The following is a 14,330-nucleotide window of genomic DNA, read 5'->3' as shown; positions in this document are numbered from 1 at the left end:
GTGCCCTCGGCAGCGGAGGACACTGGAACAGAAGAGCGCAGAAATGGGAGTTGAGAGATTTTAATGGGAAAACGATGTGTGGCCACCAGCCTAACGAGGGACACGGCGGGCAGCGCTGGGCCAAGTGCCTAACCCACCTCGTTAGCTTGCTCTTTAACTCAGCGGCTCGCCTCTCAAAGCTAAAGCATAGCGTGAGGCTCATCTATGAAGGCAGCTCATCCCGAGAGGCTGCTCTCCGCAGTCCGGGATCCATTATACCCGGCGCGGGAAGGCTTTCTGTCGGTGCTGTATCCCGGTGGAGTGCTGACCTCTGACTACCTCCTTCGATATCTGTATTCTGAGGCGGAGAAGAAGGATTCCTGAATGCACGTTACGAGCGCAAAAAAAACACACAGAAACACCTGTCTTGGTGTCTGCCCAAGACTGCATTCACAGAATAGTAAATTAATATTCGACTCCGCTTCTTGGTCAAATTTTTCTGCTGCATCCAATTCCCTGAAGAGAAATGTGGTGTAAATGAAAGAATCCCCTGAGCGTCTGCAGCGCGTCTCCCCTGCCTGTCCTGCACTCCGGAGAGGCAGACAGCAGTCTGGGGCTAATGGGGCCTGTTAGATGGACTGTGAAGCACAGGGACCAGATTCTCTCCCTGCGGCTCCAATTCAATCACAGGCCTGGTCAGGACTGACGGGCTGCTCCCTTCCTGAGTTTAAACACTGCAAGCCAAATCACTGAAGGTATCGCATACCTCACAGCAGAATCACCAGGGACTGCAACGGTAAATCCACTGTTTCCCCTGCAAGTCTGCCTGTTATTAACTCCCAGTGTTACTAAGAAGACGGTATTAAGGCCTGCTTTTATTACACCCACATCCGTTTGGGACCTGGGTCTCCAAGCCTGGTCCTGGAGCATAATTGTCACGGAGCGTCTTTCAGGACCCTGTGCAGACAGCCCTATCCGGAGGGGAGTGAGCAGACACAGGGAGGAGACGAGGAACTGGGCAGGTAGACGAACAGGGGGGCGTGACGAAGGTGCTCGGGGGGGGCGTGGTCCAGGCAAACAGTCCAAAGGGTGTGTGTAGGGAAATCTGTAGGGAGGCAAATGTCCAGAGCCGGGTGGTCCATCCATGACGAAGACAAATGAAGTTAAAAGCCAGAGGGATCTGGCGAAGGGTCGGGGGAATAAAAGGGGTAACGGGGTCTGGCGCTCCCAGCCCCGGACCCAGATGTTCAGGACGCCGGGGAAAAGGCCTGCCTTTGGACAGGCCGGAAAATAGGCCAGCCTTGTGGCGTCCATCTTCCAAAGCTGAGCCCGGAACAGTGGGAGCGTCTGGCTTTTAAAGGGGAGGCTGGAACAGGAGGCATGTGCAGGAGATCAGGTCAAATGCGAAAGAGCCGGAGCAACCTTCAGGGGGAGGGATTAGAATCGTGACAATATTGTCAGGTTTGGATCAGGTCAAGAAATAATTTGCTTCATGAAAGGAAGCCTGATCCTTGTGAACGTATAAGGGTATTGTTTTGTTTCATAGGAGTTCAAAAATGAATTGGACCTACCACACTGCCGGAGTGATTACACTGCACGTGGGGTTGACCCCAGACCTACACTATACCGCACTCTGGTCACGCAGCCAGATTGCCAGTGGATTTATTCTCCTAAAAGCAAACCGCCTTCCTCGCAGCACTAGCATTGCCAGCTCTGAATATGGAGCGCTCCACTGCAGCCTCTTTCGTAATTATCTTAATCATTTCATCACCAGCTGGACCCATCCGACTCTGAAGCACCTGCTGTGTTACTGCAGTCCCAGTTTCCCACAATGCTTATTAAATATCAGCCACAAAATAAATTCATAATCGTGAACTTTGTGAAAGTACTGCAAGTTGCCATGTTGTTGCAAACTGGTATTCTAGTTCCCACGAATTGCGATGTGAAATGACCCTTCCTGCTCACTAGTCACTCTAATGACTAATGTACTGTGATGGACGAGCGAATAAGTACAGCTTGTGCAGGAGATATTTCGCCGAAGAAAGTTTCCGTTGTGATCCGCATGAGGAGGTATTTGTCGGCAAAACTCTCGAATCCCAAGAGCAATATTCCTATGGGATTAAAAGAGCTGTATTCACAGGCCTGCTTGTTTAGGATGTAATAGAGCCACTTCACGCCACTGGAAGTTTTGTTGCCTCGTTCTGAAGCGCAGAACATGGCAGTGTGCATCCCGGAACTTTTTGTGAAGTGAACTGGAGATGCTACAAGTTACTGTGTACATTTAACTTTCGTCGCGGTTTGAAATGCACTCATCAATGCTGATTCTTTCTAAACTGAAATATGAACGTAGCTCGGCAGTGGAGTGAAGGGGAAAGGCGCTGGGTCAGTGGACGTGGCCCCTGGGCTGGGGGTCCATTAAGACTGCAGAACTCTCTTGCACAGCTGCGAATCAGAGGGCACGTTCTGCTCCACGCGACGGGGAGTTTCTACTTCGCTAGCCAGTGTAATATCGTGAGCAAGATTAGCTTTAGCGCCTAAAGGGTGAGAGAAAAAGAAATACAGAAATGATCTCTCGGTTCTGTCTCTCGCTCGTTTCCTCGGCACGCACAATAAAAAGATCTTCCCTGTGCAGTGTGGCTGTAAATCTAATTATGCAGATTAATGTCCCATGGAAGGCGTCATTACCTAAATGAACTCAGAGAGGACGAGTTTCAGCACATCAAGCCCTTGATTTCAGTCTAAATGCTAATAGGCAGATCTGAAAATATATAGACAGAGCTCTGCCATTTGAGTGTGAGCATTTGAAAGGCCCAGAACAGTGGAACACAGTTTTCTTGCTGCACATTCATGACAATGGGATCAACTTCACTCTCCTGCATCAGGCCACACACTACACACAAGCCTGCCATGCACTTGTATGATGTGTGCTCCCTTGAGTTATGTTCACTGTGCAGTGCACACATAACAAACACACATTCTCAATATCAAATTATTAAACAGTAGACCCCTGCATTGCAACTAATACAAATATCCATATTGCGGTGTACTGTAGGAACAAGATGGTATTTCTTTGCGTCTTCTTTTTGAGACATTGGCATTTGCCTGTTCTACGTAATACTATTATTCTTCAATGCATTGCAGCGCTCTGGAGCGTTATGTACTGTAAGTTATTATCTACGTCCCTGACATAAAAGGAGAAGATTCAGACTGTATTTGAACGTGAGTGGCAAAAATGGAACGGAGGTCGTGGGCCCTTCCAAAAGCTCTTTTCAAGCTTATAAGCAGCAGAAGAGCTTGCTATTTGTTGGGGTGTCGTTTGGTGGAGTTTGCATCTGTTACAGCTCCTGCATCATGAGCAAAGCAAGGCCCATCTCCTGTATCCCCTGGTGGCAGAGAAAAGAATTGCATGTATTCAGGAATTTGATCTTAACGTGACTATGAATAGTTTATTTTTTTTATTATATATGATGTACTACATATGGAGTACTAATACAGTTTGGATTTATATGTTAATAATGTTTTTTTTATTTAATTTAAGTTTCTTAGCTGTGCCCCAACCCTCGCCATTTTTAAATCTAAATCTTAGTTTGATTGTGTTTTTTCATTATTTCTTTTATGATATTCTTTTAATTTATTTTTATTTTTTGTTTTTTTATGGTTTGTATTCGTATAAAGCACTTTGAATTACCTGTGTGTGTACGGAAGTGTGCTGTAGAAATAAATTTGCCTTGCCTTCCCTTATTTTCTCTTTCAATTCCTCACTCCACTCCTGATTTAGCTTGAAAAATCCCTGCAACTTTAAGGAGTCTGTAACAAAGGTTCAGGAGGGATGATAACAACCAAATTCAATCAGACTCGGCTGTCGTTAATTAGCAATCACTCCTGATGTCACTTCCTCTGCTAAAACACTGCAAATACCTGCGTGATCTCCCTCACACGTCTTTTTCCATCCCTCCTCCACCCCATCTCCCCCTCTGCTGCTGCCCCTCGGTCACTCCTTTCTCTGCAGGGGGTCCCAGCCTCCTCGTCCTCTGGCCGGGAGGTCAGCCCTCAGCCAAGCCGGTTCTGCCACAATTTCACGCCATCCTTTCACCATGCTTTGTTCTTGGGTGTTGTCATTCCGAGTGAATCTGCATTAACACTAGTCCTTGGTTCGTCTCCTGGGGTTCACCCGTGTGGTGATGAGTGACGTCGGTCAGGGCTTCACGACACCGATGCCGGCCCTGCTGGCGCCTGTCGCGGCAAGTAGCTGTGGAAATTCCTCAGGGCAGCCCAAGGCCCGGACCACCCTGCAAGCCAGACAGCAGAGCACAGGGCTGAGAGATCTGCGCCCCCCCCCCCTTAGGAATCCTCCTCACATTCATGGCAGGTGCGCAGGGAGAGGGAGTTTCCTACATGCCATTTCTGTCTGAGTCCCGTGCGACAGCCCGGGGGGCCGGCTGGGCTGTGTGTCACCCGTCTGGATCGCGCGTGCCCCAGAGGACAGCGAGACCGAGACACGCGGCCACTGCTTTGGGCAGGCGATGAAGATGAAGGCTCGTTACAAAGGGCCCGTGCCGGAGAAGATAAGGGGGGGAGGAGGCGGATGTACTTCCATCAGGGGTGTGAAATCAGAGGTAACTGCGTCTGTTCAGAAAATCCCACACTGCATTGCAAGCACATACTGTTGCCGCCCAAATGTCGAAGCCGCCCCCAACCGCAGCTCAAAGTGGTCTTACTGAGGGGGCCGCCGAGCTGTGGCTGCAGTCTCCTCTCTGTGGCTGTGCTCCGTGTCCGAGCTCCTGCGCCTCGCAGACGGGTCCCGGCGACGAGAGGCCTGTCTGCGCAGGGAGGGAGACGAGCAGCGGGGGGGGGGGGGGCAGCCTGCGCCCCCAGAGTGGCGAGTGGCCCTCAGAGGGGCCCGTGGCAGACGCAGGCAGCCTCACCCTATCCGCCCCCGCGCGTCACAAGGCATTCAGCTGTGGCAGGGCATGGGGAGGTAACAGAGCACTGGCTTTCCTTTCGGAGGGTGAGGCTGTGGGGACACCGGACTCTGCACCCTGGTAGTAGTGCGTGGCGTCCTGGCACCCTCTCTCTGCAGCTGTACTGCAGTGATATGGCCCACTCCCTGTCTGCCTCCTTATCTGTGCCTTCCCAGGCTTTGGCCACGGCGTCCCTGTGTCTTGCTGCAGCTTGGCTGTGCTTCTAGCGGGGTACACCAAGGTAAACTCAGTAAGGAGCAGCCTGGGCACGTCTGCGAAGAGTTTTGTTTTGCAAGTGTGCATCAACCCAGAGCGAATGAGAAGAAGCAGAAACGTAAAGACTCGGTAAAAAGGCTCCTGGGTTAAGGTTGCTGTAATGAAACAATGTATAAAGTGCACCGCTGGAAGAAGACGAAATCAAGTTTATTCCCCGTGATTTAATCAAGGAGATGCGCCCACCCCACTGCACAGGACACAAACCAAGGACACTCGTCACGAGCGCCGGGCAGCAGTGGAATTCTGAAAGCACCCCGCCGTTAGCAGCCCAGGGGATATGTTTTAAAAGCAAACGCTTCATGTGGATTTTATTTAGGAGCTGGGGGGAGTAACTGGAGGGGGATAGGAGTGGGCCGAGCCTCCCAGGCCCCCAAGCCCACACTGGTGGGCACAAGTGGGCACGCTGACAGGGTGTCACATGTGCCCCCTGCCTGAGCCCCTGTCTGCTGTCCTTGAGCCCAAGAGCACAAGAAGTAAATGTGGAAGGATTCCTGGATACACTGATGAAATATTAATCACAAAAGCAATACTTTCAAACGCGCCACACGATTTATTTTGTCCACAAGGCAAAATGTGCCCTGATATTGAAAAAACTAAGCAAAGAGGAAATTTGATTTTTTTTCATCACTTGCTGCATCTTTTCCTTTTTCTTTGTCATTGGCCCCCGAGCTACAGAAGACGGGTTTATCATTTCTGCCAAGACACAAGTTTTTATTATGATTTTTGTTGAAGACACCGGGACCTCTGCAGCATGTCAACTCTCACATAATCCTCTTGATTTGCAAAGTAGATGTTTATACACATAAAACCAACCCCTGCAGCATCGCGTCAAGGAAACTGTTTAAAAGAGCAAGTCTGATCACAGCACAGAACCTAATGCTACTGGCGATTAAATGCAACAGCTTCAAAAGTAGTACTATAAATAACAAAGTGGCCTGGTAATCATGCTTTCAGTACAACATTTGTAGAGAAAACATTCTTTTTGCAGAGTGTTCTTCATTAAAATGTGACAAATTAAAGATGATAGTGTAGCAGCGATTAAAAGGTAACGCAGCACAATGAGGTAAAGGCCTCTGTTTTGTTGAAATAATTTTATAGCTTTGCAAAGGAGTCACAGATTTGTGGAACAGAAATGAGGTTCTAAGGATTTGAGATGTGGGAGAAATCAGTTTTGCTCTCCTAGGACAAACTAATGGAAACTACCCTAGTTTTCCTTTTTTAAGGATTTTTAGAAATCCTTTTAAGATTAAAAAAAAATAAATCATCTGAGAAAAGTGTATTAACGTGAAGAGGTTTATATACTTTGGTAAACAGAACTTGAAAGAACACGAAGCACGGAGCTCAATCTCCAGGTTTCAAAGCCTCTGCGTATGATGTCATGTTTGCTGTGGGGCGACTAATTCCTCTTCGCTGGAATGAAAACGGCGCTCCTCGTCCCCAGAGCGCTGGCAGATGTCACATGGGCGGCAGACGAGCGGGGTGCACGTAGCAGGCTGGAAAAACAACCCGCCGGAATGGAGCAGCAGGAGGCTGGTCGGGCTCTTGCGCGGAGGCCGTGCGCCGCGGCTCCCAGCTCCGAGCGCAAGTGAGAGCTCGCGAGGGAGGACCACCCCAGCCCAGCCGCCCCGAGCTCGCTCGCGGGGCCCCGGCCGCCGGGGCCGGTTGCTAGGGGCAACCGGGCGAGACGGACCGCCCGCACGTGCGGAGCCCCGGCTCTCCGAGCAAAACTCTCTGTCCTGAAGTGGCACAGCAGCCAGGCGCACCAGCCCCAGCGCAGCAGGCTCCAGGAGGGACTCGCCCCGCAGACAGAAGTGAGTGCATGCTTCTTATTCGATACCTGGGATGGATTAGGATGAGCAGCTGTATTCGTATTGCTCTTTTAACGCTGTGCAATCGCAAGGCAACTGTTTTGGCCCCTTGTTACGGTTCGTGCATCTTTTTTGCTCTGTTCCCCGATTTCTTTAGCAATCGAAAAACAAGAAGACTTAAAGGAGTTTAAGCGCCGGAATTACGCAGACGGAGTTCAAACCCAGTGTTGCAAGAACAATGCTGTTTCTGTATAGATATTCCTTAGTCTGCTTTCTGCCTGTGCTTGATCATGAATAGAAACATATTTTAATGTATTTGTATTCGTTTATTTTCAAGTAGATGTGTATGTGTATACAGTATACAGTACAAATATATGGATACAGACTTTCCTTGAATGATAGACCTTAGAATTACCTGAGCATGTAAGTGTATAATGATGCGGAATTTATAAAACGATTAATTACCCGTGTGTTTAATGGGCGTCCTGTGGATTGCAGGAGGGTGTTGCTTGATTTCTGAAGTGTCTGTCGGGTGCAGACCTGAACAGGCTTCTGAGTGATACTGGAGATATTTGCTGCAGGTTTTAATTCCTTCATTTTGACCCAGCGGACACACGGCGTCTCGGCGCAAAGACTGTCTCGCAGGGTATAGCTGAGGTAGCTCAACACGTCAAGCGCTGGTAGGAGTGAGGGTCTTGTTGCCTCTTGACTGCCGAGATGCGAGAGAGCACATACTGAGCTGCAGGTTAATTGCAGGTCTGCCCACTCTCAGATGCACTAATTAAAATTAGCCGGGTGTAAATTAAGCTTGGGTCCACTTCGCTCTGACACGAATTACTCTGCACTGGAAATTCATGGGATCCGCGCGCCCGATATTAAAATGAGCTGATTAAACCATCTGTCACTCGAGACGCAGCCCTTGCTGACAAAAGTAGACTTGCGATTTTTTTTGTTGTCTCGAGGTGCTCTAATCTTGATGCTTCTCGGGCAAAAGAGCTCCCAGAGACCCGGCGTTGTACCAGTGAAAACAGCGCGACGGATGGGGCAAGGGGTCGCGCGAAACTGGCAGCTGTGAACCTGCCGTCTCAGCCTGCAGACAGTCTGTTGCTTTGCTGAAATAAGCTTCCTTTTGTCTCACGGGCTTCTGCGATCGCCATCATAACTCTCCCTCGCGTCGTTGTGCGAGACCCCGGAAACAGCGGCTCTCAGCACAGCCGAGCGATTTCCAGGCGCAGCTTGATCGCCGATGTCTGCCTCCAGGCCACCCTTAGGGGCGAAACCAAAACGGATTGTGGGACGATTTACATCTATGTTCCTAGTTATAGCTTTGATTTTAGAAAACGTTTTTTATTGTAATGCTAACGTATTACACCCCCCCAAATGCGTTTCTTTGTGAATTTGAACAGAAAATGCTTTTATGCCCTCTTCAACATAAGGGGCTGTATAGGAACGTTATATATAGATTTTGTCCATCATTTAAAGCTGATTTTAAAGTATCGTTTTGAACTGGTAAAATCTCCTAGAGGAGACCCTTTTAACTTGTCTTCCCTGTGGTATAGTCTCCAATACACACTGTACATGAAATTAAGTTTGATGTTCCAATTAATGTTTTAGTACAAAAATGCCCATGGCGTTTCATTGCGCATTGAGATTCAAAGCTAAATATTGCGTTAAAAAACACACCCTTGATTGAAAAAACAAACAAAATGCTGTTGTTGTTATCACAACAAAGCAGCGCAGTCGCCGCATGAACACAATTTAACAATTTTCTTCAAGGCTGTTGCCCAGCTGAAGCTGCTGGAACAGCAGATGTCTTTATTGCATTGTAATATGCAGCGTTAATAGACATCCAGGGGCACGTTTATCTGCGAGACATATTTACTTTAATTTGCTGTGCAAACGGGAGGAGAGAATGACTTGTTCTCCCCGTAGACATCAATGCACCGCCGCGCGGTCGGATAGGTTTATTTTGCAGGTACTGAGAGGTGTGTCTGCAGCAGAGGAGAATGAAATGCTACTGGAAATCGTTGTAAAATGCCAATGGGTCCACCTGCCTGCCTCGTGCCCCGCGCGCTGGCAGCAGGCGTTCGGGACCAGAGGGCGACTTCAATTACCGACCCGTCTCCGCGCGGGCCCTGTGCTCCACGTCACGATGAAAAGAAGACCAGCCCCCCCTCAAAATCAAGCAAATGAAAGCTTCGTTCTACATGTTTTTTGTTTAATTCAGCCTGAAAGAGTCCAGTTCAGACGGCTAGTGGCTCATTAAACCGCAATCAGCGCAGCTGTCGGGGGATGTAGGAGCGCTGCCACACCCCCACACCCGGGATCAGTCTCTGGCAGCCGTTTCGAATCCAAAGGCTGCAGCTCACTAATGATAGAAGCTGTGTGCATTTAAAAAAAAAAATACTGGACTCCAAGAGCTCGTGAAACCATGCTAAACTGCTGCAGGGGGTGAAATCTGTTTTAGTGTCTGATTTTGAATTGACCTTGACCTTAGATTTCCAAATACATAGACCCCTGGGTTTGGTCTGTCTCTTGCTTCAGAAGCCTCCAGGCCAAGGGCTTCAAACCTTCCCAGGGAATGGTTTCTTTCCCTGGCAACCAGTCTGTTTCTGCCTTCCATTTGCTTTTTATGCTCAGCTACATAAACCCTCCTATGTCTCATTTTTTGCGTTCCATCAACAAACCTATTGCAGTTCACTGTCTCCTAGGCAGTCCTGTGCAAGCCAGCTTTGTGATTTGCTGTTTCCACAAAGCCCAGATAAACGCAATTGAACAGTGCTGTTTGCTCAGGAAATCACACAAGGGCTGTGCTCCATGGCAGCCTTTTCAGCACAGCATGGAGATGGGGGTGTCATGTTTTACACCAGGACTCTTCAGAGACACAGACACGTTTGATAGCAACCATCTCACAGATTCCACACGCGCACGAGGTGTTTTCAGGATGAGAAATGTCACGAAATGGGGAGACATATTAAAAAGAAATGTACAGATGTGCACATAATTACGCGCGCATAATAAGGTTGATTTATGAGCTCATTATGCTCTGATGTTCTAACCTGTCATTCGTTTTTCATCTTTTATGAAGAGAATACTTGTTTCATCACAGCGCACCGATTCCTTCAACATGCACTACACGGCACTGCAGAATTATAAGAGTTACGTTATGAAATGCTGAAGATCAGCTGATGCGACATTGTTAATCCCATAAAGCTGATATTGATCTCTAAGCATTTAGACTTCCAACTGTTTTGCTGTGTAAATGACAAATGCCAGCAGCATTGAAACAAGCACTCGCTACACACTGACTGTGTATCTCTCCACACTGCACGCACCGCCGGGCTGGTGGCAGACTGATTTACTGTGCTGAGTGCTGTTTCCTTCTTCCTCCAGACTGGAAACAAGCACCTGAATGGAGAGCGGGATTCAACCCATCCAACTTCTCTGCTCCTGAAGGGGAACTGGAGGGACACAACGGTGCCGCCGGCTCACGATTAATAAACTGATTTTAAGTTGATCAGGGAAGGAAAAAAACCCACCAAGCAAGAGGCTTTTCAAAGTTCGAGGACGAAAAGCATGGCAGCAGCTAGGAGGGACAGTCCGGCTGCGGGAGAAGGCACTGAGCTGCCCCCAGCGGAGACGATGAGCTCCGAGCCCGGCTCAGGACAGACGGAGGTGCGGCAGTGCTCAGAGCTGCCACGGGACAGTGGGAAAGCACAGCCGTCTTCATCCGGGACCGAAAGGCTCTTCGGCTCATTGTGGAAGAGCAGAGGGCTGGGCAAAGTGATGAGTGGCAGGAAGAAGAGGGACAATCCCGTGGGGGCCGGGGAGGCAGGCGGAGGGGACCTGGACCGCGAGCAGGAGGCGGGAAGGCCTGTAGCTCAGAGCCAGCGCACAGCAGTGGAGGAGTGCCTGCTGTCCCCAGGCCCTGCAGCACCAGGTCCCAGCGAGTTGGACAGCTCGATTCGAGAGGCAGAGGACAAGCACACTAAGAGGCAAGAGGCAGAGGAGGCTTCTGTGGAGCCTAAGCCGTTGAGCCCAGAGCAAGATGCCAAGCCGAAGAAGATGGAGAGATCCGGTGTCCGAGATTTCATCCGGAGACCCGTCTCCAAAATGTTATCGCACAAAAGCACAGACAAGAGGGATGAAGCAGTTGCCAAGGATGGTGGTGCTGGAGCCCAGGAAGATTCTGACAAGATGCGGTCGAGGTCTCTAGACCGGCTGCTGGACTCGGACGTCTCTGCTGCCTGCTCAGACCGGGCCGCTGGACCACCCGCAGAAGGGGAAACGCCCAAGGCAGTGCCACACGGAACTGGGCACATGAGACGATGGCACTCCTTCAAGAAGCTGATGGTTCCGAAAACTCTCAAAAGGGCCACAGACAGTGGAGCAGAGCAGGATGCTGATGCAAAAACCTCGGATGTATCAGAAACACATGACAGGTCAGACCTTGCAGTGCAGAAGAGACGGAGGATGAAGAGATCATGGACATTCCAAGGGCTCAAGAAAGATCAGTCTTTCTTCAGCAGCCACAACCAAAAGGTGCTCAGCAAAGACGCAGCAGAAGGTCATACAGAGGCCTGTCAAAGCGAACCGGCAACATCTGGTGACCCCAGGGCTTTAAAAACTATGGGGGAAGAAATAAGCCCTGAGGAAAATGATTCGGACCAAGCGGAAGATAAGGGGACAGGCACACACAGCCACACAAAATCAATAGACCAGCAAGCCCATGAAGCCTGGGTATCATTTAAAAAACTAGTCATCCTGAAATCAAAGAGAGCCCCAGATGCCACAAATGAGGAAGGAGATGCAGCGACTCCTGCAACAGATGAGCAGGTTGTCCAAGATCTGAACAGGTCAGAAAGGCAGCCTTCAAAAAGGGCCCCTGCCTATAGAGCTGTGTCCTTGAAAAAATTCATACTCCGCAAAGGGAAGAGCAAAAGCATGGATCTAGGGGACACTCCAGGGAGTCCAAAAGGAGAACAGGACAAGGGCATCAGCTTCACGCCTGCAGAAGCTATAGATGAGCAAGGAATGCAAAACCAAAGCACCACAAGCAAAGCCAGCTCTATAAGTCTTAGTTACGTGGACATGAAACCTACCCACTGCAGTACTGATCAGGAAGAGGATGTAGAATCGGCACCACATGGAAGCATGTCTGAAAATCTAGTCTCCACAGACAGAGAAGATAGCCATGGAGAGGTTGTGACCAAGAAGACAGCTGCTGATGCAGAAGACACCACTCAAGAGCACGCACAGGACTATACAGACAGGTCACACACTCAAGACCCAAAACTAAAATCCAACACCACAGAACCAACCTTACACAGTGGATCTGAGGAGGCAATGAGAACAAACAATTCTGAAAGCAAAACCCCAGCAAGTCTTGTGTCAAAACTGGCTTCTAATGAAGAACCTGACAGCTCAGAAAAGGAAGCTTGTGAAAGTCTCCAGGACACATTACCAGATTGCTCACAGGAAAGTGAGAGGCGGGGCATGGCAACTGAGAGGACAGAAGGTAAAAGTTCTCATCAGGCAGGTGAGAGAACCGAAGAAAAAGTCGAAGATTTTTCTGTGACCGACACAGACGATGCAACACTCGACCGGGCACCGAACACTGAGGGCGGACTCGACGATCTGGAATCTCTGGAAAGAGCTAAAACTGTCCCCCAAGGACCGCATCAAGCACAAGGAGAATCGGGGGAAGGCAAAACATTTTCACGTACTGCTGCCAGCTCGAACGAGGGCCTTTGCTCAGATGACACCACCGCAAAGACACTGGGAGGCCAAGGACCTTCTCCCGCTTGCCCAGCTGTCCAAACCACCAATCCAGAAGCAGAACAAACGACACCTGCGGAGGAGGGGGACTCTGTGAAAACCACAGAGGAGGAACAAACGGCTGGAGGGGCCTACTGTTCTTCAGAGAGCCCTCAACCAGCCCGTTCTGTGCTTGAGGAGCCACAGATCACAGAGGGTCTACATGACCAGAAACGGTCAGGCGACCAAGATACCGGCTCCTGTGACACACTGCAGCATGGGGATGAGGTCAACCGCAATGGAAATCCACTTCCTGGCCTCCAAGAGACCCATCCTGACGTCACTGACCCGCAGGAGGAGCAGAAAAGGATGTTTTACGAAGCAGCAGCTGCCATCGTCCAAACTGTGGTGAGCGCGGCCACCGAGCAGATCGCCAAGGAGCAGGACCTTCTGGACAATGGGCTTAAAGGCCCCTCCCCCAGCAATAACGACAGCTGCAGCTACCAGGATCTGGATCTGCAGCACTGCAGCTAAGCAGAACTGCTCCCCAACCCTTCTGTCTCCTAATCCTTACGTTTAGGAGGAAGACAACTCAAAGTCTTCAGAAAACTAGGTGGACGTTCGTGTTTTTTTTGAGTGATGTGTGTAAAGTGTATTAGTTGACAATATGAGTAATTATTAGTACTACTACAACAGGAGCAGCAAAAGTAATAATAGGTTTATCACTATACTACATCTGCTCCTACTGTACTGTAATTAATGGTAATTATTGTAATGCTTTACTTTAAACCATCCTAAATAATCCTTTTCAGATTTTATTTTGGAAGACATTTTATTTTTAATAATAAATGAAAAAAATAGGATCTGGTCAATGAAGTAGGCATTAAATGCAATTGGTTGTCCGTACAGTCAGAAGAAAAGCCGTTTGCATTTTCAGAAACAATAAGGAATACAGTAATATGCATTGAGTTTCTCTTAATGATATTATGCAATACTGAAAGTAAATACATCTTCACAAGCAATAATGAGAATCGGTATCTAAGTCTTAAGAGGCAAGAGCCTTGAACCGGGAAAAGCAAAGAAAAGCATTACTTAGTAATAACCTTATTCATTAATATCAAAGACAACGCAAATTGTTTCTAATTATTTAAGATAAAAGACTTCATAGTCATCACTCCTACTGTATATCGCAAGTCTTTACATGGTAAAGACGAGGAGCATCTATGACTCAACCTTCCTCACAAGCCATTTCTGGAGCAGCAATATGAAAAATCACGTCAACTGTGCATTTGTGTCCAAAAAAATAAATCATTTCAAAAACAAAGATGTTGCTGAGTTGTTGCTGCCATTTGCACTGAAATTTAGAAATGTTCGGTTAACAGGAACTGAATTTTTCTCTTCAAGTCCTGGTTCATTGACAAGCATCTCAGTCGAGGAGGGAGGCACCAGGAGGACATACAGTACTGTAGCAATATGTTCCCCGAGAGAGGGGACAGCATTCATGTGTGAACAGACCATGCACAGACACTCCTTTGCATGCCTCCCCAGC

General features: G+C 48.8%; 1 protein-coding gene across 1 annotated transcript; it reads left to right on the top strand.

Moving 5' to 3' along the window:
* The first annotated feature begins 6,701 nt into the window (after positions 1-6,701).
* On the top strand, positions 6,702-14,105 carry LOC148838775 (uncharacterized). The gene is made up of 2 exons (XM_088911032.1): positions 6,702-7,027; positions 10,418-14,105. The coding sequence occupies exon 2, from the start codon at positions 10,601-10,603 to the stop codon at positions 13,313-13,315; it is 2,715 nt and encodes a 904-aa protein (XP_088767158.1). The 5' UTR covers positions 6,702-7,027; positions 10,418-10,600; the 3' UTR covers positions 13,316-14,105.
* The last annotated feature ends 225 nt before the right edge of the window (positions 14,106-14,330 follow it).

This window comes from Atractosteus spatula, chromosome 3 (genome assembly GCF_055471065.1).
Source record: "Atractosteus spatula isolate fAtrSpa1 chromosome 3, fAtrSpa1.hap1, whole genome shotgun sequence".
NCBI classification, from domain to species: Eukaryota; Metazoa; Chordata; class Actinopteri; order Semionotiformes; family Lepisosteidae; genus Atractosteus; species Atractosteus spatula.
The sequence above is the reverse complement of the archived record's forward strand: the minus strand, read 5'-3'. Positions and strand labels throughout refer to the sequence as shown.

What these genes read in the sequence shown, in the direction of transcription:
- LOC148838775 (XM_088911032.1), top strand. Translation starts at nt 10,601, where the DNA reads ATGGCAGCAGCTAGGAGGGACAGTCCGGCTGCGGGAGAAGGCACTGAG.